General features: G+C 40.8%; 1 protein-coding gene across 3 annotated transcripts in view; it reads right to left on the reverse strand.

The window, feature by feature from the left end:
- Positions 1-20,040, reverse strand: part of LOC311024300 (CUB and sushi domain-containing protein 3-like) — a 192,417-nt gene extending 172,377 nt beyond the window's left edge. For all 3 annotated transcript variants that reach the window (XM_084026640.1, XM_084026641.1, XM_084026639.1), the window contains exons 1-2: positions 19,862-20,040; positions 4,645-4,867 (exon numbers count right to left, since the gene is read on the reverse strand). In XM_084026640.1, the coding sequence (XP_083882766.1) occupies positions 4,645-4,867; positions 19,862-20,039 (401 nt within the window). In that variant the 5' untranslated portion in view covers position 20,040. The remainder of the gene's footprint in view (positions 1-4,644; positions 4,868-19,861) is intronic.
- Between the last annotated feature and the right edge of the window lie 7,564 nt (positions 20,041-27,604).

The raw sequence follows: 27,604 nt of genomic DNA on the forward strand, positions 1-27,604 counted from the left end.
GGGGTGCATAAAGATTGGACTCTGGAGCAATGGAAAAGGTTGTGTGGTCTGATGAGTCCAGATTTACTCTGTTCCAGAGTGATGGGCGCATCAGGCTGAGAAGAGGTGATGAAGTGATGCACCCATCAAGCCTATTGTCTACCATACAAGCCTGTGGGGGGCAGTGTTCAGATCTGGGGTTGCTTCAGGTTGAGGTTCAGCAACATTATGTGGGAGAAAAATGAGGTCAGCTGACTACCTGAATGTAGTGAATGACCAGGTTTTTCTATCAGTGGATGTTTTCTTCCCTGATGGCACAGGCATATTGCAAGAGGATAGTGCCAGGATTAATCGGGTTCAGATTGTGAATGAGTGGTTCAAGGAGCACAAGACATCATTTTCACACATGGATTGTCCACCAGACTCCAGACCTTAACACAATTGAAGATCTTTGGGATGTGCTGGAGAAGACTATGCAGCGCTCCGACTCTCCCATCATTAATGCAACTCTGGACAGAAATAAATATTGTGAAATTGCATAGGCTTACTGAAACAATGCCATGGCAAATGCATGCCATAATCATAAAGGCCGTCCAGTTAAATATAATAATATACGAGTGTTTTTGGCCAGTTAGTGTATATTAAGGCTTAAAATGAGGTAAAGGGGTACTATACACACTATACTGTATGCCAAGATGGCGACAGACAGAGCCACCCACTTTGAGGTTGAAAATGGCTTTTCAGAAACCTGTAGGTCACATCACAGAGACCACATCCATATTTTTTTCAATGCTTTTGCAAGCCTTTTCTGTTGTGGCCCCTTCTCTGGAATGCTCTTCCTGAGGACACCTTCTAGGTTTAGATCTGGTATTAAAACTCATCTATAGGCCTACAGACAGGCTTTTCCTGCCTCCAACCCATTGTCTACTTTTTTCCGTTTGAGTTATATTGCTGCTATTTGAAGCACTTTTTACATTTTGTTTTTAAAAGCTATATATAAAGTTGTTGTATTGTTATTTCATGAAACCCAAATAGAATAAATAATGAAGCTCCTTCTGCGTTTGTTCTTTTTTTTTTTTTTTAACTTGCACTATTGTGAGCTGTTCAAGTCATTTACCATACACACTACACGTAGCTACAAATAACAGATTTACAGATTTGTTTTTGTTTTCAGAGTTAAGCTGTCGATAACCCAAAATAAAAACAACGAAGGGTAATGTTGTAATAAGAACCTTTCACAGAGGTGTTTTGACGTTTGACACCAAGGAAAGGACAGGTGCACCTAATGACATGAGCGTGCATTGTTGCTGTGGGAAATTTCGCTAACGGTACACCGTTTTATCCGTCCGAAATTGTTGCACGTTAAAAAATAATTACGAACCTACATTGTGTCAATAACGTTCGCACATCGACTCCGGAACGTGCGCAAATAAGGCCTTAAAAGCGTGTAGTTGCCCAACAATTTTACAGACATTATAATGAACTTCGAAAATGATATTAAGTTTGCAGATGCAAAGATGATGCAAATCTTTCTGCCGTGTTGGTATTCGTGTCCCAAGTCAATATTATCAATAATTGTGTCCAACGATATTACAAAGTCTTGACGTCATGTTTAAGTTAGCTTAGCCGTTCTCTGACGTTATGACGCTATCTGACGTTCGACCTAGAACACTTTACCTCCAGTAACGTTACTGTGAGCAAATTATGTAAACAAAGAGACAGCGGAGTGAAACAAAAACAATGAAACAAGCCACTTACTCGAGTCACTCGCACGTCAAACTGAACCTTCCTCTACACACATCTTCTTCTCCACAGGTGTCTTTGATGACAGTTTACGTGTTTGCTGGACTGTGGGAGGTTTCTGCTGCATTCTGGGAAACTGGGGAATTTGGACTGTATTCTTTAGTGTAAATGTGTTCTTAACAACTCCCACAATTGCTCATTGTGGTAAAAGTACTGAGATCTTGAATGAATAGCCTACAAATAAAGCAATACAAGTGAATTAAAAGCCCTTCATTCAAAATCTTACATAAAGTAAGTACTGGCAGCAAACTATACTGGTATTAAAGTAAATGTACCCATTTAGAAAGTTATATATTAAACAAATATATTAAATAGTGATACTGATTGATTTTAAATGTGGCTTTACATTTGGGTAGCCTTATCTATAACAATACATTTTATAGTGAACTGTGAAATAAATATAACGATGAAAAAGTACAATATTTTCCTCTAAAATGTCATGGAGTGCAAGTACAAAGGATGCATAAAATAAGATACCCATGTAAAGTACTTGAGTAAATGTACCTAGCTACTTCCCATCAATGTGGAGAGGTTGTACTCTACTTTGCCCATTCTTTCCTATTTTAAAAACTCTAATTATAAATTCATTTTCATGCTGATACTAGTTGTGATATGGAAATACAAAAAGATTCAACAGTGTCACCGAATTTTAAGGTGATTACAATTAATTAATTAATTTTCAATTCAATTTATTTATAGTGTCATATCACAACAGAAGTTATCTCAGGACACTTAACACATTGAGCAGGACTAGAATACGCTCATGACTTTCAAAGTTAATACATTGTCACTGAATTACATTTCTGGCACTGTGTTAACACTAGTCATACTTGACAGCCAATAAATGTAGCATATGAAGCAGCAAGGCCAACAGCATGTGTGATCACTAATCACATAACTTGTTGATGTTGTGCCATTTTACCTCCATTAAACTCAAATTGCTGATATTAAAATGCCCTCTGTTTACAATGAGCCAATATGTGGTGGTAATGCTGGATATTTTGGTCTGGCTCGAGTTGTGCAAGGAGTTATTTCACTACTATGGAGACAACCAATTTTACCATGCTTCTGGAGTCAACGATATGCATGCAAAGTCATACCAATGTCAGGAACGGCTCTATAATAGCGCGGACATAACTGCATTATATTCCGAGGCTTTTAAATGATAAATTTGCAGCATGAGTTATATAAGTGAGATCATTTAATGATGTGGAGTCAGCCACCATAGTGACAAACCTTTCATAAGCCTGACCTTGAAAACAGCATTATGCAACATCATCTTTTAAGTATCTAAAGTGATTCAGCAGCTAAAGTATCAACAATGATTCAGCTTTTGAATTATTCCACTTCATTGTCCCTCTTTGCCATACATCCTTCATTTCGTTAGTGTGTGACCTCGGTCCACTTCCAGTGAAGTTGAGCCACATAGGAGGAATCACTTTGGCATAGTCCTTTGGAGTGTTTCACAGACAGAAATGCTGGACCCACACACTCACCTCTGATGTTGCATGCTTGTGAATATGAGTGGATAATCAGACACAAGATGTTCTATTTTGTTTACTTTTTTAAAGGCTTTTTGACAGTTTTAAAAGCTGATGTGTGTATCAGCCAGGATGATAGATAATCTTCTTATAGTACATAGAAGACGTATCTATAAAGAGTGGGTTTATTTTAAGCGCTTGGGTGGACAAGGAAAGTGTGAAACCTGTGTGGCATTTTCTCTTGAAATCCAAACAAGGTTTCTTTAAAGCAGGTTTTATTTCAGAAAGTAGGAAATAGAACATGATAAGCAGTTCATATTATCTCTGTTTTATAGCCAAACTACAAAATATTTCTGCATAGCTTACAACCTGCTGGTTAACCCTAGGTTGCGAGGTTTGATTGAGCTCATGTTGGTGATTTCAGTATATTTAATCATAAGTATCAGAATTATTTATTCATCAAAATCCTTGCAGTGTACTCTGAGAAAATACCTAAACCTTAGCGCTCAATACTATGTTACTCTATGCATGCACTGCCTATTTGGAGCAGCATCGAGAAAAGTCGTCTCACCACAGGTATCAGTTTTCTTAATTAAATGAAATTATTGAACGTAACAATAGCTGCATAGTGTGCACTTACCGTCCCGTGAAATCAAACACAGCAGGGCCAAATCATTATTTTACAGACGGAAGGAGAATGAGGAATATAAAACAGAAACACAGAAGAATCTCCCCACACCACTCAGATGTAAAGCTACTAGAATGCAAAAGCACACAAAGTAAATCTGTGTTTGTTCAGTGAATAAACAAGGAGATATCTTTGTGTTTGATTTTCAGGTTTTTCTCTACCTGTCTGTGAAGTGTGAAGCATTTGAAGAAGGTGTTGCTACTGAGCTGACCTGTGCATCACTTAAGCAAACACTCATTCAGAAATAAATGCTGGAGATTTCAGTTGGATCTTTCCTATGGAAACCAAACACGCGAGTATAAGTGTGCATTGTACTTTGTATTTGAACAGAATTATGTACTTTTTCCCCTTTAATTGATGAAAAAAATACATATGATGTGTGTGTTAAAGTCTGGTTTTGGATTCATGCATAAAAAAGCATATTTGCAAGTTGGTTTCTGATTCTTCTAGTTTTGTGAGGGCTTTTCAATCCAGCACACAACCATGTCAGAAAAGAGTGAACACAGGACAATCCAAACATTATTGCTGACTTGTCTGACAAGCATAAGCATGCAGTCTGTCATCTGTATATTAAAGCTAAACCTTCCATCGGATGTGATCATTGAAGGCTTCCCTCCCTCTTACTTCCCGTCCCTGTCTGCCAGCCTTCAAACACAGCCTTCAAGGTGCATTGCTTCAGGGCCGCTTCCTTACCTCGTCCTGAAGTTAGCTGGGTGTGGATGCCCGTCATACAAAGATAAAAAGTCATATTCCTCCTCCACGGCGAAAGATTGAAAAACTATATGAATCCTGCTCCCCTCTTCGGCAACAATCACCCAGGTACAGTTCGCTCCATTTGGATATCCATATGGAAAGCCGGGGCTTTCTATCGTCCCATTCCTCCCTTTTAAAGTGCCTCCGCAAGTATGAATAAAACCTGGAAAGAAAGGAAAATATACAGTCATTATCTTGCATCTATGCATAGTAGAAAAAGAAATGCTCTTCAACATGTTTGAAAGCTTCATGTGCACCTGGACTTGCTTCAGGTTTTTAAGATGTTTCACCTCTCATCCAAGAGGCTGCTTCAGTTCTAAGTGCCTCGTGATCAAAGATTACCATGACCTGGATGAGTCACGGGCAGCTTCAACAGAAAAGGAGTAGATTGTATAAATCCTTACAGTAAAAGTATTTAATTTTGCCTGGTGCACACATCCGAGCGGTAAATAAACAGAATGGCTTTAACACTTTTTAAATAGGCCTGAACAGATGTTATTCCAAGTAACAATTTTATTGTATTGTAACAACTGTGTGCACCCTGTTAAATCCAGGTGCAATATTTCTTCAACTGAGAACAAATTGTTTCTAAAATCCACATTGTTCTCAGCTGGCAGAAGCTATGAGGGAAATCTGGCAACCTGCTGAATAAGAGACACATTTTCTGTTTCCATTTATGATTTCATTTCCACTTTGAATCAAAAGAAGAATAGGCTGTAACAAATACTGCCGTCATTATGGAAGAAAAATGCTTAACTGAGAACGGCAGTGATGTTTTTCAATGTTATATCGAACAAAACCCTAGTGATGTATCACTCCAGCACAATGCTTTCCAGTGAGTCTGAAAGAGTAAGAGACAAGCAACAGGCAAGCTCTTCCAATTTGGTGCCGCAAACCCTAAACACTCACTTTACAACCCAAACAATGTATGTCTTTGCACTTTGCTGCACTGGCTTGCTGAAAATCAATACCCTTGAAGTATTAGTTTAAGCATTATACTATCATTCTCAAACGACAATAATGTGTTTGCTTGGCTAACCTTTGTGGTGTTAATGTAAATGAGCAGATAAGTAACTCTAACTCAAACATATATACAAGAATAATCTGTCTCCTTCATGCAGCGTTCATTTACAGTATCCGTTTTACTCCCACATTCACACCTATTCTTCCACATTTCTACATCCAGTGTACGCCTTGTATAATCCCATACACACTGTGTCACACCGCAAGTGCCATTTTATTTGAGGCTATCTCGCACCTCGTCTAATGAAATGCAAACTTAATTAAGATGCATGGGTAACCCCTCCCCCCACACAATTTACTCCTAGTGTAATTAGCTTTTCACACTTGGTAGGTAAAGGATGTGTTGCATAGTATATATGCACTGCTGTATGTGAAAAAAGAAAAGCAATCACGCACCACTTGGCAACTATGCAACTGAAATGGATTCCAACAAGAAAAACACTGCTAATGTTTCCTGTTGATATGCACGCCTTCCTTGATGTGAGCAAACAAAAACTGACAATTTATTCCCTTCTTGTCAAACTGTTTCATTATTTTTGGACAAAGTCTTGCAGCTGTTTATATTTCACACAAAAAAAACTTTTTACATTATTATTACAACAAATTATAATTCTCTGGAATATTTGCCACAATCTTTGCATCTTGCAATTCCTTTAGGATATTGTCGAGACGGGGGTCGTGATCATACAGTATATCTCCACCTATTGTGCAGATAAGTGACCCGCCCCAGAGACCAATTCACTCCTCCCGTATCCAGTGGCCTTTCTTCTAGATCCACTTATGGCTACATTAAGTATCATACCCGTGCAGGTTTATGATGTGTTGTCTCGTGATGAGCTTCTGCTCGAAATGCACTGGGGCAAAAATAAATCTCACCACGGTTTGACGCATGTCTAAGTTGCAATTATTCCTGCCACCATTGAGCAAACAGGGTAATCATGGCAAATTTGCAGCACGGATGCGCTGCTTTCAGGGTCAACATGATCCAATCTGTGACACGGTGCATCACTGTTGCTTTCAAGTACTCTCAGGAATATCGGATTTACGGGGATAGCCCTCTTCACAGAGCCAACAAAGTTTCCAGCGTGACTGTAAAAGTGCAGATGAGAAGCCTGATTGCAACGTGGCAGCATGTTTGACCGACAGCTACTGTGATATTTCTTATTGCTTGGTGGTCTGTTTAAAGGGTTTGTTGCATTTTTCTATTTCCACTGATCATTAATATGAAGTTGTCACACATTTTTGAAGTTAATGATCTGAAATAGAGCCTACCTGTTAGATGTCTGATCCATATTGCCTTCATTATCATAAAGCTGCCATAAAAAGAGCCACCAACATGTTTTCCAAGCAGTTATACATTTTGCATGTTTCCAACTAAAATCATTTTGACTGGGTGTGTATAAGACAGTTTAAAAGAAAAGTAAGAGCAAATGAAGAGCACCCAAAGTACACTGACTGTTTAAAATAGGCTTGAAAAATAAGTTTCACAAAGACATGTCCATTACTGAAAGTGAGCCCACCCAAAGTTGCTGCTGTAGTTTAAACTTAATTCACATCGGCAGAAAAGGGAGGATTAGATCTTTGAGAAAGGCATAGCAAAACACTATTTGAATACTGACGTAGAGCTTCAGTCTATTGTTTATCTGGTATGTCACTTCTTCCATTTTCAGGAGCATAATTGTGAATACATTTTTCGAAACTAACAACTAAATTGTGCCTGGCCATGGCCATATGGATGATAGAATTGTATGAAATATCTGTAACATTGGCAGTAATACAGCTTTCTAAAATTTGAAAGAAAACCTGATAATGTCATCAGAGTTACTGTATGTGGGTTTGGGTTTGAGGCTTTACAGTACAATGCCAAATTGGTCTTTTTTGGGTGAGTTTGTAAGAAGTGAGCATTTAGGAGGCAAGTATGGGTCTAATGAAAGATGCTATTCAGGTGAATTATAGGATCCAGTGGTTTGGAACTTGATCCATACAATTAAACAAAATGTCATGAGAGCTTTTTTTAATCCCACTCTTGTGAGTCCCCTATGGAAATGGCCATACTAAATCACTTGAATACTCTTTTAAATGTTAAGTAAAAATATATTAAACAAGAGACATCCAGTTCTAATCATTGCTGCATAACAATGAGTGCAGGTCAAGTAGAAAAAGACTAGCGTTGTGATGAGGTTACCACACAATATTGGAAGGATGTACTATGTCCCCATAAAATAACATTAACCTGAGGCAAGAGTTGAGGATTTCAGCAGAGCCCAGAGAGAAGCCTAAACCAGGGATCCTCACTATTGTTCCACTTACAAGACAAAGTCCACAGGAGAGCCACCTCGACTGCAAAATACCTAAAAGCCATCTCCAACTAAGCATATCTGCTTACTTAGTTGTCATACCACCTAACACACAGTATAGGTAAATTATTTTACCACTGATGCGAGTCACAAACTGAGGCGTGGCGAGCTGTGCAATGAGCTATACTGCCCTAAACCATGTGCCACACTTTGAGAAGACAAATAGGCTGATAATTGCTTTTATTTGAGGTTCTCTTGTATCAGATTAATTCTTCATTGTCCTCTTTAGAAGAAATTACTTTCACAGTCTGTACACAGAGATAACATTGAAAATAAGGTATAATCAAAACAAGAACAACAATGCAAGTCTATTACAGCCCAGGCTATTTAAAGCAATAGCTGATGGCACAAAACTCCTCCTAAAGAGTTTTTTTTATTTTTACAGATTGGGTCTGAATCTGCATCCAGAGGGCAGGAGGGTGAAGCACGGGTTGAGGGGCTGGCAGTGTAATTGAGAGGTGGCAGAACGGGCGTGGTGAGTTCAATTATTTTATAAGATAAATGAGTTATTTTCAGGAGCTTGTTTCGACTGGTGAGGGTGAGAGCATGCTGAAATAGCAGGAGGGTGGATACGAAAATACTTCAGTTTAGGAGGAATGAGGAGGGGTTTGACTGAGAGAGCCATACGTTTGCGGATGACAAAGAGTCTTTGTTGGCAGCCTTTATGGATGTCTGCGCTTTAGTGATCAAAGTTGAGTTTGTTGTCCTGAATGATGTAGAGGTACTTAAAACTCTCTCTCAGCTCCTCTGGCTGGCTGTTGATGGAAGTGCAGCTATGATGGGTGGCGAGTTTATTGCCGGTGTCAAAGATGACCTCCTTTTGTCTTTGTGACCTTGAGGAGGAGGTAGGAGTCGAGGCGATCCGTGCACCACTGGGTGAAGCAGGTAACACATTGTTGAGTGGCTGTGGCTTTGAGGAAGGCATGTATGGCGGTGTCATCAGAATGTTTGAAGCATCTTGGAATTCAGACAAGGCTAAGACAGTCATTGTTGCAGAGTATGTAAGGGGACTCAGAAAATTGATGTCCTCGCCACTGAGGAATCTGTGGATCCAGCAGGTGAGGAGAGTTGGACCATGGAGATGGTAGAAATGGCTGATAATCAGATGCCGTTAAATAGTATTAAAGAGAGTGTAATAGAGCTAAAATCTGTAAAGAGCACCTTGGAGTCCAGGTGTTGGAGGAGAATGTGAAGGAGGCATGCCACAGCATCCCCCGCCCCTGGCCATTCTCTTGTATCACCCGGAGTTTAGCATTACAGCAGGGACGGTCCCCATAGAGCTCTATTATTCCCTGTCCCTGAAATATTTCAGTGCATTAGACAACTAATGTTCAGAGTAATGCTGTTTGTGTGAACTGCTTAGCAATATTTGTGTGGTTGATTGTTCTGATGACCTGAAGATGACAGAACAGATGCTCATTGCAGAGATATTTATTTCCATCTTTCCGCCTCTCTTGTGCTCTCTCTCTCCCTCTTTCCTTCTCAGCTCTGTTTTCCTTTCATTCTTCAGTATCCCTGCAGCTGTCTCACCTATTCCTTTCTCGCCCTCTCTTCATCCCTCTCAACTTTTTCCTTCATTGCATCTTCAGCAAATTGCCCCTGCCTCCGTCTACTGAACTGACCCTTGTTTTTCCTTTTTTTCCTCATGAACTATCCAGATAATCTACCCTTTTCAATGCTGTGAATCATATGAGCTTGTAATATGTTAAACATTGTCATCTCCATAAGAACTGCATCTATTAAAAGAAGATTGCTGTAATCATTCATCTTGTTGCTTCAAGGGAAAAAGATGGAAAACACCATGTGCTTAATTGTACAGGCGAGTGGACATGCATTACATCCATTTACTACTTACACCTACAGAATGTCATCACTTAGCGGCCTGTTCTGACCTCCATCATCATCACTTCAATTGTCAATTGTTTTCTCAGACCTCGTGTTGGTGCCACGCTGCAACACCGACCATAAATTGTGATGAGAAACCAAATTAACAACATGCTGTGATTGCACAGCAGGGAGAATGCGGTTTAGAAATATGAATCAGTATCATATTGCAGAAGTCTGGAAAAGAAACCGGGCCTCAGCAGGCAGCCAGAGTGACAGACAGCTCAAGAACAGTCCCAGCTGTTCCTCAAATAGTTACATTTACCCCTGGCCTTTTGGATATGCGCAGAAATACCACAATTTTCACCACACCGAGTCGTTGACGCTCAGAACTGATTGCTATGCTGGCTGAGCAAGAGGCAGGAAAATGGCAGGTGTCTTCCACCCTGATGACATTTCTGAAGGGGTTTGTCTCTTTTTTATCAGTCTGAATTGAATGTGTGCGTGTTTGCGTGTCAATAAATGCATATTCATATGTGTTGTTGTCACTAATGCACAGGGTGAAACAAGACTTGATGAATGAATGTGATTCTTTCTTCTTTGCCCAGTGAATACAGAGACTCTGAGCCGAAAGAAACAGCTAATGAACAGTGATGTACACCGTGTGCAAGGAGAATGAGATTGATTTTCAAAACAAAATACATAATGCATCATATGGATAATAGAAATGTGTTGCAGGCTAAATACATAATTTCATGTTTATGAGAGACAACAATTTGGCTTTCCAGTACATGAGCTAGTGTAGGAAGGGATAGGCGCCCCCTAAAGAAGGAAACAGCCAATACGCTGTCCTCCACCATTAATGCAGATTTGTAGCTGGGCCATAAAGAGAAATGATTACGCGCAGCAGGACGAGGTGAGGAGGAGTCATTTACTGCCATCCAAATTATAACGAGTGACAAACAGACCATTGTGTAATGTGTGATTGCTGATGGGTATGAAAGATTGCCCGTCCCAATCGACTATTTTTAAACAGACCACGATTAAACGGGCTTGGAAAATAAACATTCACAGTTTGACCTGCTCCCTTTAGGTAATTGCTTCAGGATCTCGCAGGGCAGATTTAACTGGTAGACAAACTCTTTTCTTCCCCCGACAGTGAAACTGTTGACTTCTGAGAAAAGACTGCAGCACTTACATAGTTTGGCAAATTCATTGTGTTCTATTTGCTATATTCTCCTTAAACTGTATTGAATTTATCTGCCGTCTCTTGTGCTGTGTTCGGGTGTCTATTGTCCCCGGTTTGTGTGGCAGCGTGCGTGTCCAAAACAATTTTTTTCAATGAGACAATAAGGCTTACCTCGTCCAACAAAACCCTTTGCTTAGAGCAATCAGAGTATTATTGATATGTTTTTCTGCCTTGATTTATGGCATTCAATATACTGGCAATAAAAGAAATGTTGTAGCGCCCCCCTTTGGAACCATTCATTGTAAACTTCATGCATTGATGGAATAACAATGCATAGAGTGGCAGTAAGGTTGTGAATGAAACCATCTTCTTTGAGTTGTTAAGTTATTCCTAAGTCAACGTTGTGATGCGTATAGACAAACAAAACAGCAAGAGGACATCAGCTGCAGGGCTCTTTGTATTTTGGCACGGCCTATTCGACACTTTGTCCTACAAAGTCTATATTGTCAGAAGAAAGTGCTACATCGTCAAACTGAACTATCACGTTACATCGGGTCATTTGGCAGATGCTTTTGACCCTAGCGACTTACAGTTTTTGCACATGAATCTGGAACTATTTGGGATAGGTAGTCTTGCTCAAGGACACTTCAAGAAGTGGACATGAAGAGCCACCATGTGACTTATCACCAAAATGCTCTCCCACCTGAGCTACTGTTGTATCAGACACAATACATCACTTTGTAATCATACCACTGGTGTTATTGTAGCCAGTGTCACTGAGCCCAGAGACCAAAAAGAAAAAAAATCGAGGTGAACTTGTTCCGTCAGTCTCATGAGAGATTGTTTCTTCTGAATGCTTTTCTAATTCAAGTATTATCTACTGTATTATTATGACTGTGTTGAACTTTATTTAGGATTTCTTAAATGACTTTTAAAGCAGAGCCTTTATCTAAGTAGCTAATATATCTAATGTTAAGGAGAGTCCCCCAAAACCTGGTAGAAACATACGTGTGTGAGGTATACATAATACAAGTTTTTCTCATAGCATCATAGCATATAGATACCATTATATAAATAGTATGTATCTCTCATTAATATTGACTGTAAGGATGCATGGGTCAGTGAATCAACATCATACATTTGCAAAAGAAAATGAACTGTATGACTAGACACTCTTGCTGTGCACACATAAATATTCACAACAATTTTGTAAAATCAATACATTACTAAAATCCTAAATTTCAGAGTTTTAAAAAAAGAGCCTTGCTTTGAACAAGGCTCAGCAGTCGATATATGCACGAAAAGCGTTTCGCCTTCACCCTTCATACATCACAGCAGCTTTCTTCACACAAATCCCGGGCTGCAGTATCCACTAGCCTACCGAGCGATGCGCTTTCAAGCTCCTCTTCCTGATTTATTTTTGGCATGTATTTTTCTCTCTCTCTCTGCTTGATACTCCATTTCCTCACGATTGACTCTAGTGTATACTTAGTCAAGGACACCTCTTCTTTTGGATGGCATTTCATCATTCTTCATGATGATGGGCTATCACAAACAGAGGGGGAAGCAACAGCACCACTTCTAGCAATCAAAGTTAAAAAAAAAAAAAAACCTGCATTGATTTGTACTTGACCTTAAAGGCGAGTCAGCTAACATAGACATATCCCATCAGTGAGTCCTGGTTACAGATCACAGACAGAGAAGATAGAGCCCCTACCGTGAAAAACAAAGGTCAACAAACATCCTGGCTTTATTTGCTGCAAAGTATCCACACCTCTTACAAAACGGAAGAAAGAAAAACAGTGGTGTCACACATGGACACTCACTTCACTATTGATTTTATATAGTCCACAAAAAGAAGAGGAAATTAAAATTATAGAGTATTCTCAACATAACCATTGATCAGAGGAAATGTGCAAGGGAAGTAAAAATAAAACCTTTTGTTGCTTTGTCTGCTGTCATCCCTTCAGATCATGCATCTTCAGGGTCTGCCCCATATCAAATCAGTGCTGCAGCAGCACTTAGGGGTTATATTTGGATGTCGTTTTGTTTTCAGAAATCCAAGCTCTTCTCTCTTAGATCTATGACAAGCTGTACTCTGAGCCACAGACATAAAATATGAAGGAAAGAGAAATAATTTTTCATCAGCACAACCAGGAATACAACAATGATGGGGGCCTAGACAGCAACCTTAGTAGACAGAAATCTTAAATTGATGCTCCCAAAAGAGAAGCATTTTATCTGCATGGCCGCGCTGCACCTTCACAATTCATACTGATAGAATGTGCATAATCGCAGGCTCTCACTATGCTTGTCTGCATGCTTGATGAAAGGGAAATGGGCTCCACACAACTGAAACAGAAAAGGGGCTTTCTAGAGAATGACTATTACCTCATCACTGTGTCACCGCAATTTGGAAAAGGGCTCTGAAATATTTAATTTGGTGGTTTTAAATTGCCAACCACTGAGGTGAGAAATACTCAAATCAAATACACTGCCACACTGAAACACAGCTGGCACACACACACACACACACACACACACACACACACACACACACACACACACACACACACACACACACACACACACACACACACACACACCACTGTACAAGGGAATAACAGAAGTTGGGTGTCTGAATAGCCAAATGTAATAACTGTTTCCCAGCGTCTGCATGCTGCTGGTGCTTTACCCACTTCCCAGCAGATACTGTATTTTATTGCTAGACACTAATACCTCCTCAAAGTGCGACTGAGCCATATTGCACCTGATGCCATGCTACCACTGAGAGAACTGCTGTACAACACAACACTGTGAGCCAACAGCAGATCTAATAGGACGGCTGTCTCTCTAGCCTCCAATCTTCCAAACAAACAATAACATCAACCCTTCACTTCCCCCGAAAAACGGCAAAGGGAAAGAGGCACAAGAAACGTTTTCTATCTAAAGACAAACACAGAGGCTGAAACAATATTCAAATGTTTTTCATTCTCCAAGTAGCAAAAATCTCCTTCCGCTTAACAGCCTGTTCGCATAAGGATGTGTGTTTTTAGATGCACAGCACCTCATGGAACTCGCTTGAAAACCAATCAGAAACTCACAAACAACCTCATCAATGTTTAGCTGGCTGCAGATTCTACAGAAAATTGCTAGATCAAATCGGTACATGCCGACCTGCTCCACCTGTGGGAAAGAAAAGTAATGGTGGCAGTTACATCTTGGTTATGTAGACCTTGATCGTGCCACCTAAAAGCAAAGAAAGTAAACGCTTTAGGCGATTTTGCACCACCTGGAGGCAGTGAGTGTAATGGCTGCAGTTTTCTGAGGGCTTCTATGCAACTGTTTTAGTTGTCATAAATTCATTGATTTGAACATGACTTTGCTACATCAACCTGCGGCGCATAGGCCTATTAGATAAAAAAATAAAAAATACATATCCGTTTGTGGCTGTAAAATGAATGTAGATTTCCCTCTCTAAACATTGAGAAGATGGTCTTAATATTGGGGTTTGGACACTTGACCACCTGAAAAATGTGTTAAGTAGTAAAATAACATTATACAAATAATGACATTAATAAAAACAAATGTGAAAAAATATGATTTATTCATGTTATTATTAGTAGTAGTAACTGATGATAATTTAAATTAATCAGTCAATCATTCTCGACTAATCATTTTGTCTACAAAAGTCAAACAACTGTGATAAAAGCCTGTTACTTTCCCCACAGCCAAAGATGATGTCTTCAAAAGTCTTTTTTTGTCTTGTTTTATTCAACCAACCGTCCAAAACCAAACAGATATTTTGTTACAGTCATGCATGACGAACAAAAGCTTCAAATCACCATGTTGAGAAGCTGGAACCAGCTAATGTTTGTATTCCACTATCAAAACGGTTGAGCGAATAATCGATTACTGGATAACTTATTGCAGCTCCCCCTCTAGTTTTAGTCAACTTACATTACTAATTTTCTATAAACTCTTCCTCCCACTCTGAAGAAAAAACTTGATGAAACATCAAATTACACATGGCTGGTATTAAAAATACAACAAAAACGCTGTAGTTGTAACACTTATTGCCTGTAGGTGGCGCAATACAGAAACAATTGCTTTACAATGCTCTTCCTGCTTCTGTCAATGCTTTCAGATTCAACAGGTTGGAGTTGAACTTCTAATATTGCTGTCACTGCAGCTCAGCGATTCATTTCAGTCTGTCCTTGATAATGTTCTTATAACCAAAATTAGTCATTGTTTTGAACTGAGAATGGCCAAAGATGGACGAATAAGGGCTTCAATAAATGTAGCTCCACGGGCCAGTGCCAAAGGCCAATTTACACAGCATGGAACCCTAAAATCAGATGATTAGCTAATCAATTCTTTTTTTTACCATGTGGAGCAGAGGCCTGAATGTGTTATTTTCACTTGTTGAAAATACACTGCATGGGAGATCAAATTTCTGTGTCTTTATTCCTCGCAGAAGAGCCGAGAAAAAACCTGTAAAAACAGCCGAGCCAATTGTTAAATTAACAGCAATGTGAAGAAATCAATCATTTTCAAACAAAGCTGCTGGTTTGAAATGATCTTACAGGCTTCTGAGATTGTATGGTCGACATGTTTCGGTCTATTTCTTAGAGGTGATATGCGCTGATAGCAAAGCGGTGCAGTTGACAGTCTAAACATGTATCTGTTAAGCTATCCACACCTATCATTTTAATTACTGTGAAATATGCTGTGAAATCCCAGCAGGCTCCAGTAAGCAGTCTACCAGTTCCTTCACAGTGGTCACTGAGGAGGGGGCTGCATAAGTTACGGGTTATAAAGCAAGTAATACTGGAAATGTAAATGCTGCTTTGTATGTTAAATCTCACTTAAAATAAATGTTTTGCTGTATTTCAAGTCACCCCTAATAAGTGTTGCATAAATACAGCCCAACTACAATGAATTTGCAAATTTCTTACCCGACAGTTTTTCCTGATTTTAACCACTGCATGGATGAGGCAACATTGTTATCTGCAAGTGTGCCTCCAGGCCGTTAACAGAGTTGCATTCCCTCTGAAACCTCCACCTCAGATGCAAAAGACAGTCCACCTTGGATCTCTAGCCTTGACTCTAGAAGCAGCCGCTCCTCAGCCTATTACATTTAATCTCAACAAACGCTGAGCTACTTTTCTTCCTGAAGACAAGATATTGCCAATCTCTCTTTCCCCAAGAGGACTGCTTACATTAAAACTGACACCTGAGAAGAACTGACTTAATCAGAACCAGCAAACTATATCCGACCTTCACTGGGACCTGTCAGCAGCATCTCAGAGCCTGGCCCAGGCCTAAAGCCATGGGCAAGAGGCCCATGGGTGAACTGAGTATTACGTTGGTACACCACAGGACTATGCAGTGAGATATCAGCACTAAAAGAGAAAATGTGTTATTGGGAAGTTGTTTATTGTTCCCATCAAATATATACAACCTCTACGAGATTAAAACCTCTTTTATAAGTGAGACCTAGCCAAGACAGGGTCATATAAGAACTTCCAACGCATAACAGGACGGCAACATAAAATCACTGCAGCAACAACAGATAGAAGAAAATACAATGCATTAAGAAGGCAGCATGTTGGGTCTATGTTTGTTAGTCAGCAGTGACCACTTCCTTTATTCTCAAAATCATTTCGAGAGATAACAGACCCAAGTTTAAGCTTAACCTGCAGATCATTCCCGGTCCAGGCTAGTTTTTCCAGCCTCTGTACCGATAGAAATGGGCTCCAATTGAACTCAGGTGGTTCTTCTACTTCTTCTACTTGACGTAGGTTGAGAACCTAAGGGGCAGTGGGATAATGCCCCATATTCCCTGTAGATAGTGTATAATTACACAGACAAATTGTAATCCTGATTAGCCCCAGCAGCCTTTCCAGCCTGTTTACATAATCACATTGAGAGAAAGTCTTCATCAAGGGCTCAGTGGCCAGTACTGTCTGTGCAGACCCCACCTGATTATTACAATATGTAATTATCTGGTATAGAGTTAAAAAAAAAAAAAACACAACTAGGCTTATTTATTTTTTAAATATGGAAGCTAGCAGGACATTTGAGGAACACGTCGTAATCACAAGACGTAGAAGTGGTGGGACACAACAGATGGATAATCTTCAACAATCTGTTCACTATCATTGATCGGTCACTGTCATTTGACATGCTAATATCAGGCGGGAAACAGGCCGGTGCCTGGGAGTTCTGTTTGTCCTCCCCTCTGGTGTCCCTCCAACTTCCCATGATGATCACGTCCCCTCCTGCTTTTCATTATCTGGTCACTGCTATATATCCTTCTGTTCCAGGACAGTCCTAGTCCTATGGGACTGTCTTTCATAAAGACGTCCCAAAAGACAGAACCTGGATACTTGAATAAGTGCTGATGTGCAAAGTACAATATGAGGTGGAAATAAAGATAGAAAAAATGATAAGTAACATGACATTCATCCGTCTCAATAAGAAATATTCCAATAACCATAAAATATATAAAGGGCAAATCCAGATATCTGTGGCCATAACTTCAATGTGGATCTTATTTCACTAAACGTTTGTAAAGGTTTCTGCTCTCCTACATGATATTACTGCTAACAGAAGCATGTGTCATAAGAATAGGGCGCTCTTGGCTGTGACATTTTTTCGTTTTTGTGAACTTGAATGATCGTCGTCCGATTGATGGATGCAGTGAGATTGTCATGGGCAAAATGGCAAAGAGCAGCGGTTGCACTCGAGAGATGATACAGTAAAGTGCTCACTATCAGTGTAAAGGAATTCAATTTATATTTGACCCTGGTCTTTTGCTCTGTTAAAAAAAAAACTCCAGTCCTTGCAACTTAGCTTCCTAAATACGTTTCTGTGTAAGACAGTTTTCTAACTTCCCTGAGGATTAGGTGGCAGAGTTGCAGTGGATGTCCTCAGTCGTTTGTCGGCGGACAGCCGCAGTGAGAACATGTTATTTTTATGTCAAACATCACAATGCTGTTTTATTAATTACAACACTAAGCTGCTGTGTGTGACAACATTCCCCTTTAAAGTAATGGAGTTCCAAGAATCAGACATGGGACTGAGATCATTTTGTGAACTGTGCACCACCCACGTACGTGGATCGGGGTTCAACAATAATCTGATATGGAAATGCACCTCTAGCAGAGTAGCGTTGTACAAACTTTGCTAGAAAGAGGCATCATTATCTTAGCAGGAGAAGTGAGTCATAGGCCAGATCTTTATCTTTTTACTTCTGCAAACCTTGTGTCAGCTGTCAGAGCAGGAGAACAACAGCTGTTTCATGATTCTTCCTGCTCACCTTAGTCTGTGTCACTATTTCCTTTGCTCTTTTCCAAAAGAAGCCTCCTCCTCCTCCACCTCCACCTCCTCCTCCTCTCCTACCCCTCTTCCTCAATCCCTGGCTAGCTCCCTAATAAGTAACAGAACCAGGAGGATTGGTAGTGGCCTCGAGGTTTGACATTGCCACAATGTGGGTGGTGAAGGAACAGCACTGTGGCCGACTCCGCTCGGCTCAACTTGGCTCCTTCTTGGTGGGCACTGCTACTCTGCATGCTGCACGTTTCATCCACCCCCAATAGACAGACATAAGAATTACTCACAGGGTGAACAATCTGCATGTAAATTGATATCTGTGAGAGCCCTTACTCAGACAGTCATACAAGCATTCAACAGATAAACTACCACACAATCACACAAACACACACAACACCCCTGTATACACACACGCACACACACATTGAGAAGAAAAACATTTTGAGGGTTGGAATTTGATTCGCCTTTTTTCTTGAGTTGAACATTAGAATTTCACACGTTGAGTGCAACATTAAATAGCACAGGCAGAGAGAAACACACGTATACATAGTTTTATAATAAATCTGGAACTGACATTGCAAGGAAGCAACAAATTGTTCTTCTTTTTAATTGGTTTTCTCTAAATGGTGTTTAAATGTCAGTGGACATTAGACGAGCAGTGGTTCGGAGTGGTAAATCAGGAGCAATTGCTTTGACAGATTTTTTATTTCCGAGTCATTTTGAAAACTGTTTCAGAAAAAGGGGACATTTCATTCGTGCTGTATAACTGCCATCCGTCTGAATAAATGTAGCACATGAGGAATAAAATGGAATCAGCGGTTACCTCACCATCTAGAGCGAGTATTCAAATGGGCAGACCCCGAGAAAGAGCCACTGGAATACTAACAAGCCCACCTTACACCTGCCTGCACTGGCAAGTCCGATAAACACCAGTCGACAAATTGCTTCCTACTAATTGTCTCGGCCCCCCTAAATGGTTCCATTAACATGTGTGGTGTGAAAGCAGCCTGACGCAAATACCGCATATAAATACTTGAAAAGTCGACCCAGAAAAGAGAGAAAGGCGGAAGGCTCGAGGATCGCTATCATATCCTATAGGAAATCTGCAGTGCATGCACTTGCGCCCCAACAATTCACTAGTTAGCCTACTAAGCAAAGCAGCTCACGTAGGCTATTAGAAGGAGCGTAGGCTACCGCAAGAATATCTATTGAGCGACTCAGTCAAAGCCTGCATTGAGCGGCAAACCGGCGAAATGCGTCTCTTAAAACTCTACCCAGTAAACCGTGGCAGCGTATTTGGAGCACGTCTGTAATGTTAAAGCTTTTCATTTCTCGCTCGCGCACGACACACACACGCACGCACACCAAGCGCATAAAAAAAACACACACACAAGACAACACAGAGGCTTGCTGCAGTAGCTCGTACCTTTCACACAAGTGAACATCAGTGAAAAGATGAGATTCCAAAAAACAATTCCCGTCCTAGTCCTCATCGTTTTGGCTTGGACAAAGTCTCCTCGGCCACATTTAACGCATCTCCTGTTGAAAACGTCCCGCAGTTCAATAGATCCGTCGTAGTATCCTTCTCTGTAAATCCCTTTCATGTTCACACAACTAACGCATGTATGACCTGCAGTCTAGTGTTTTTTCTTTCTTTCTGGCGGCAGGTTGAAGTGGATTCCCTTCCCCTTCTCAGAGGAGAGACGGGCAGAAGCCGCTATGTCAGCTGAGAGGAGAGAAGTGAGCGAGACTGAATTTTAGGAGAGGACCACAGCAACCTGGACGAGGGCTCAACCATCTCTGCTGAGAGGGGCATCAAGTGAGAGCGTATCTGGCGGTGCGCTCTTGCATCCCCCGCGCAACATCTTTCCCTTTTAATCCCTATAAACCGGCCGAGGGCAGAGAGGAGTCTAGCCTATATTTGAATGCTGCCTTTATCGATCGGCAACTGAACCACGCGCAGTGAGGGAAGAGAAGGGGTGATGGGGAGGGGGTATTGGTGGTGGAGAGAGAGAGAGAGAGAGAGAGAGAGAGAGAGAGAGAGAGAGAGAGAGAGAGAGAGAGAGAGAGAGAGAGAGAGAGAGCGTCCTGTGTGAGTAGGATGTGGTTGATGTGTGTCTAACAAATCATGAAGTGGGAACAGTGGGGTGTTAGTGGCAAAAGAGTGGGAAGCAGCGTCTTTATGGGCTGAATGTAAATCCTGAGGAAGAAATGAACTGAGTTCGTGACAGCATGTGGTTTATGTGTGAGTGAGGGGAGAGAGGCTGTGGATGAGGGTGTGGGTGGGGGGTGTTAGGTGACACTCAGACAGGCGTCCCGTCCCGAAAGCTGATGAAAGAAATTCGCCTGGTAGGCAATCCCTCCATAACTCTGATTTTCATTTTGGAGATCGAGCGGGCCCGTTATTGGGAGTGATGGGACTGGGTAATTTGCAATGCAAAGATGGGCTGATGACGGCGCAAAGCGCAGCTCCGCTGCAGTGGGGCTCTTCTGCCATCTAGCTTTGGAAAAGTCACCGACCTCCACTTTTCATAGGGAGAGGAAAAGGGGAGCGGTGAAGGCAGAGGCCGTGATTGCACACATGAACATCGTTCCGCCTGTAAGGCGTTCAGGTGGGGTCAGCTGATTCTAATGCGTATGGGTTTGCTTCCCTTTCCCCCCCATCAACACGATCGCTAGATTCCCATTTAATCCGAACTACGTTCTGAGAGCAGCAGCTCGGATATCAGCTGATGTTTAAATCAATTATATGCATGGCTTTTCATTTGAATATTTCCCACGTAATAATTGTCGCTGCATTAACCTCCATGGGAATCAATATCATGCACCCTAGTATCGGTAGGATTTATTAGAGTGAAGTCAGCAGCAGGTTGACTTCATAAGGAAACCTAATGAATGAACCTTGAGCCTCTGCTTGCATCTGAGGGGAAGAGCGCTTCTCAGTAACAGAGTGGGAGCTGTCCGCGGTGCTGAAACCTTTCAAAATTGTGAGGCTCTACTTTTGTAAGGAAACTGACTTGTGCTTTCACCATTCCTCACTATTAAATAATGTGCCTCTGAATAAAGTACAATTATTTAATTCATACTTGTATTTATTTCAAACAGTTGATGGACGGTATAAGAAAACAGACATTACCTAAAACCCCACTCTAAAGTGAAACACCTGCTGTCTGGTTATCAACTTTTTGCATGCTTCTGTTCTGTGTCCAAGGTTAGTTGGCTCGACAGGGTAAACCTCCACCCCTACCCCTGCTCTCCCATGGGAGGATAAATGAGAGAAAACAGCTTGATCCAGCTCTAATTTTGTCTAATTATAAAGCAGCAAGCAGCGATGGGGTTGTTGTCCAAATATTCAGAAAACATAATTCAACCCTTGAGGGCAAATGGTGATAACTATCACAATTATAATGGTAATGCCTTGAGAATTAATTGGGATTGTGCTGCAAATAAAGCACTTCCTGAATTGTGTTTTATTCTGTATTATTTTGTGTCTTAATGCGATGTATTGGAGCGCTTTGAGAAAGTCTCATTTGACATGTTTCTGTGGACAGTTTGATATTACTGTAATCTATCTCATTCTATCCTAACAAACTGAATCACACATGAGTGATAGATTTGTATCCTTGCTCCATTTCTCGGTAGGGTTGTTTATCTGAACGGTTTATGCAGCAGAGGCAAACCACTGCGTATCTGCCAGTGTGAAGTGGAAGGTCCCTTATTCCCTCCTGGCATCAGAATTCTTCAGGTGTCTACAGGCCCAGTGGAGGCTGCTGGGAATGGATTGAGGCACCGGGCAGCTTGTCTTTACCACTGTAATCGACAGGTGGGCCCAGGAGAGTGGGCTTCAGTTGTATTGATGCCTTTTGCAAGCTCTCGCTTGCTGCTTGATGAGCAATCAGACCGCCTGTTCCCAGATCCTCCCGTTGTTTATGTGTTCCCCGTGAATCCATGTCACTGAACAGTTCATACGAAAATAAACTGAACACACACGCCATTGCACATGCATACATGTAAGCAAGCATGGCTGAGCATCCCGCCTGCAAACATTTGTCTGCTATTATCTCATCCTGAAAAGGGATTCATGTGTTCATTGTACTTTAATGTGCTGGCCACTGCATCGAATAAATGAACCAGTTGGTTAACCAGCCGGCCAACTAAACGGACAGTCAGACTGCTACAGTGACTGCAACAGCTCTGTTTTCCTCCTCGGGGGCTCAGGCTGTTGTACTTGTGAATCTGGGCAGCATGTTCTGATTAGCAGTGGCCATGTATGAGAACGGACGCCTGGAGGTTTGGAGGTTTGGGTCAGGTGTCTGTTATTGTGTGTGCATGCATTGTCTATGTGCATGGTATGCACAACTGCATGCAATCAAAGGGTCAAACTATTTGCGTATACATGTACAATGTGTGCCCTGCAGGGATATACACTAAAGTGTGTGTGTGTGCGTGTGTGTGTGTGTGTGCCTGTTTAATGTAGTTGCATGCTGTAGGCTACGCCTTGGCATACATGTTAGGAGAAATCTTCACGCTTGGGTTCTATTTTTTTTTGTGTGAATGCCTGTTGGCATGTGAATGTGCAGTGATGCCGTAAAACTGGGCATATATCTAAGTTGAAATCTTCACGCCTGGGTTATATTTTTTTGTTTGTGTGTTTGTGTGCAGGGGCAAAGTGCAGCTGGTAGGGGGTTGATAGACTAAGCACTGGGGTCGGATTAGCTGGCTTGACTTCCCCAGAGGAATGTGTCTGGATCCGGCCTCTCTCACATACTGCTGCTAATCCACTGTTGGATTCTGCTGCTCCATTGCTCTGCGTCTGCTCCCTAGTGCACCCACGGGGGCTCTGGGAAGGTGTGAGCAGGTGGCAAAAATAAAGGGGAGATATCCGTGCATGTGAGTAAGACAGGAGAGGGGGTATGGATGGACTAATGTGGGATGAAGGGTCTTGTAATAAGATGGAGTCCAAAGGCCATTTACTCCTGTGCATTTTTTTTTAATCATGCTGTGTGGACAAATAATAAATGTATTAATAACTCCATCATGCTAGTGCAGATTATCTTTGGGCCAGTGATGTTAGAACTTTTTTAGGGGGGCTGGAGCGACCCTTTTTTTTTTTAAGTTTTTTTTTCAGAATAATCCTATACAGATGAAAGGGTATACATAGCGTTTTAGGATTATAGCATCATAGTCTGTAGAAAGAATATACTCTAGAAAGAAGCATTTCTGTAAAACCTGTTTATCTTTTTTCATCCTCATTTTGCTGGAATAAATACAGAATAAATACATACTTATGTGGGTAAAGTTCATATTTATGTTGTCAGATTTGTGACCTTTTAAATCTTTTAAAGTCTTGGTTTATTCTACTGTATACTTCATGACAGAAACATTACTGAGCAAAATCACACTCTGATTGAACCAATCTACAGTACAGTAATTGGTGTAATTAAATTACATTCTTTAGAGCTGCACCTTAATGGAGAGAGGAATTAGATACGGTATCACTTTAAGACACATTTACGTAATCAGAGCCTGTTCTGAGCATGCAGCTTTAATGTGTCTAAAAGTTAACGTTACACTAACTCTTGTTCAACAGAAGACAATGGAAGAAGACAATGTCTGTTTAAGTTGTTACTGACTTCTTCACTGGTTGTTGTGTAGTTCTAATACAGTACTGAAAAGATGGAAGCGCAAAGATTTTGTATGCTTCTCCTGGGGCAAGGCCCCCCTGTCTTTAAATTCTAGTGACGTCCCGCCTTGGGCCATTCCAGCACATGGACGTGTTGGCCCGTTGTGATTAATAATTGAAAAAGAGAAAAACATAAAAATACAGGCGTGCTTTGCCTTGTATCCAGAATCAGCTGCAGGGTGTAACATGGATCTTACAATTACACAAAAGCGCACGTTCACACCTTATCCTGTAGCAGGTTACAGGGTGGTGCACTGACAAAAACGTGCATTGACAGTTTCACTGGCATGCCTGGTGAGATCATCGTCATCGTGGTGCTAGCTCTTTAGCTCAGGGCAACGATCTGAGCTACAAGTCATGGGAAATGGTTCAGTCTGAGTAAATATGAATAAAAAGTAACCTGCTGACCATTTTTGTTACATTTTTAGTCTAAGAAAAGCTTTATGAAACACGAATGACATTCTCTCTACGTGACCTGTTATCCTACACCGACCTATACCTCCCTCATGACTTCCTCCATCTCACCGCCTTATTAATTACCTTATTACTACATGTTCACCACGCTTTACTGTCTTTCGCTCATTATGTTCTCTATAGGTTTCTATCAGATCCCTGCTGACTGTGCCTGCTCACGTGCTCTGTTCCTACATCTGACATTAAAGATTCTTAAACCTTTTATCTTCTGAGGGAAGCTCTGACATAGTAGAGGCAGAGAGTAGAGGAGGGAAAGGGGAGGGGAGAACAAGGAGAAGAGAGAAAAGAAGGGTTAAAGATATTGATCGAAGGATGGCGGCAAACATAAAGGTGAGAGATAGAAAACAGATGTCAGTGAGAGAAAGACAGGGAAGGACAAATAGGCAAAAGGAAGGCAGAGGGAAGATGAATGGAGGAGGTTGGCACTGAAAAAGAGGTGGACTGAAGAGTAAAGCATTATCATAATCAAGTCAAAAATTTGATTTGAGGAGCACAGAGGCCATAACAACAAGAAAAATTTAATGAATAGTGAATCACTGGATACCAAATTAATATGTTTATGAAAGAGATTTTGGGTGACAAAAGCCATAGCTAGTATATTGGCCGGGAAGGATGAAAGTGTCTCAGTATTTTCTTTTTCTTTTTTTTTCAGTTAAGATGGAAAACATTTCAGTGAATGCTTCACAGAAAAACACAGGAAAATGTTTGTGTGCATTTACACTCAAGGTCAAACGGTAAAAAGAGATGGAAAGAGTTTCAATTCCAACAATAATTGGAGAAAAAATACTTGTTGTTCGCCAAAGAGAGTCGACTGCAGCACACCCAACTTCAAAGATGGTCTCTTCATATCCTGAAATATAGACTGAACAGTCTGGTGATACACAGACTTAATCGTATGAATAAAAGATCAAAGGGAAAATTGCTGATTGAGAAAGAGGAGGAGAGAATAAGCAAACGCAAGCTTTTTGATTCACTCTACGGAGGGAAAATATAGTTAAACACCTTTCTTTGTGAGAGGAAAAATGTGTTTGATTGTAAGTGTGGAGGAGAGACTTGTAAATGTGCTGGTGGTATTAAAAACGTGTTGGAGTTATTGAGTGAAAGATTTTTTTGAACGTCCACACAACATAATCTGGTATTCATGACAGCCACGGCTAATCACACTGTTAAATACCAGACTTCACTGAATAAAAATGTTGGGATGCCTAAAAAGCATTTTTACACCAGTGCTACACACTCAACGTTTTGGGACAGTAAAGATGGGGGATTTATACATCAAGTGTATTCATTAAGCAGAGTTGTTTTGATGCATTTGTTCCTTTTCACTCAAATTACCAAATGCCCATCCCCGCTGAGGAGAAAATTGCCCCGTTTGAATTCCCTTAAAATAGCGTCTGTGTTCCTTCTGCACAACAACCACATTCTGTTCCACTGTGCTTCTTTCAAAGTGACTGGAATAGCTACATTATCTTTACGTGATGTCTCTATCTCACTGCCAGAAAGCAACCAAACCATCATTTTGCAGTATGAACAGGATGTGCTGTGTTTGACTAGGCAGGATCCATGTGTTTAAAAAAGGAAAGCGAGAGAGGGAGGGAGATTGCTGGTTTTATTTTTCGAGCTAGCATTACTTTTTTGTAGAGCATGGTGCTGAGGCAAATCAAGTACCCAGCTAAGCAGCTTAGCAAGTCCTATAACACTTAGTGGTGCTCTCAAGGTGAAATGCATACGTCTATCGAAGCAGCTCGCTGCATTCCATGTAGGTCAATGACTTACCCGAGGTTCAGGCTCCTACCCGCTCCAGTTTATAGTGATGGTTCAAGGGTATCGTGGTGCTCCTTTGTATACCATCCACTCACTATATCGTTCCTGAGCTTATTCCATGCCTCGCCTGTCACTGCCTTCTTCTTGCCCATCTGCACCTCAGCAACAGTGCATATTCAAATGGGAATGAAAATAATCAATGGCTCAGTTAAATTACACCATGAAAATGTATTTGCCTACAGCAAAAGGCATGATGCAATATTACATTAGCTTATTCCGGACATTAATAACTCTGCTTCCCATATTTTTTCATGAGATGAAATTAAAAGTGTACATGTCCGTGGGTCACAAATTGATGTGCCATGAAATGAACGTGAAGTGGTCAAGAAGTAGGTTAATATAGATGTCAGGCAAGTTGGGAATTTTATGCTAAAGGTATGGAGGAAGTAAACACTGACCATTTCACATTCTGTGTGAGAACACAGAGTGCAAGGGTCCTTTTTCTATGTGCAGTATTACTTTGAACCCTCTTAGTAAAGGGCTATTGCACACAAATAATCTTTGGCAGTTTGCAATGCCCCTTCTAATTTTTAATGTAGAGCCCAATTTAATGTATATTTAAGTGAATAGTTGAAAAGAGTGGGTAAAAGTAATAACATTATACCAAAAATAATGATAATTTGGTCTAAGGGAAAAGAGGACGAATCCGTTTTTCTATTGAATATGAAGTCCAGCTTGTCCAGAACTACTGTAAGAGCAGAGCAGAGCTAAACATGGGTAGGTTGAGCTGGTGGGCTAGATGACTCACCACTTATATCTACACACAGACATCAAAAATGAAATCCATTCCCCTATCTCTGATAGAAGAGAGCACATAGAGTAGGAGGTAAAGGAGAGTTTCACATGTTTGATAAAGATTAGGATCATGATAATGTATTGAAATGCAATTAGATAAATGTGAGAACTTATTATTGAAACAATATGAATTCATTAACTCATTCTGGAGCTGATGTGCTGTGTAAAGCAGTTTCTAACATTATGTAATCATATTCAAATAATTGAATTGAAGATAAGAAATGTTTGCTCGAGTGGGATTTTCAGATGTCGTAGAACAGATGTACGATGATTTGATCAGAGGCGAGGGATCGGTCTCCCTGATCTTGCATCAGATATATACATACAGTACGCAGAACAAACATCTTTAGTGAGCGGTGTCCTTTTAGCTTCAACAGATTATGTTAATGTATG

Source organism: Eutrigla gurnardus, assembly GCF_963514095.1.
Source record: "Eutrigla gurnardus genome assembly, chromosome: 14".
Taxonomy (NCBI): domain Eukaryota; kingdom Metazoa; phylum Chordata; class Actinopteri; order Perciformes; family Triglidae; genus Eutrigla; species Eutrigla gurnardus.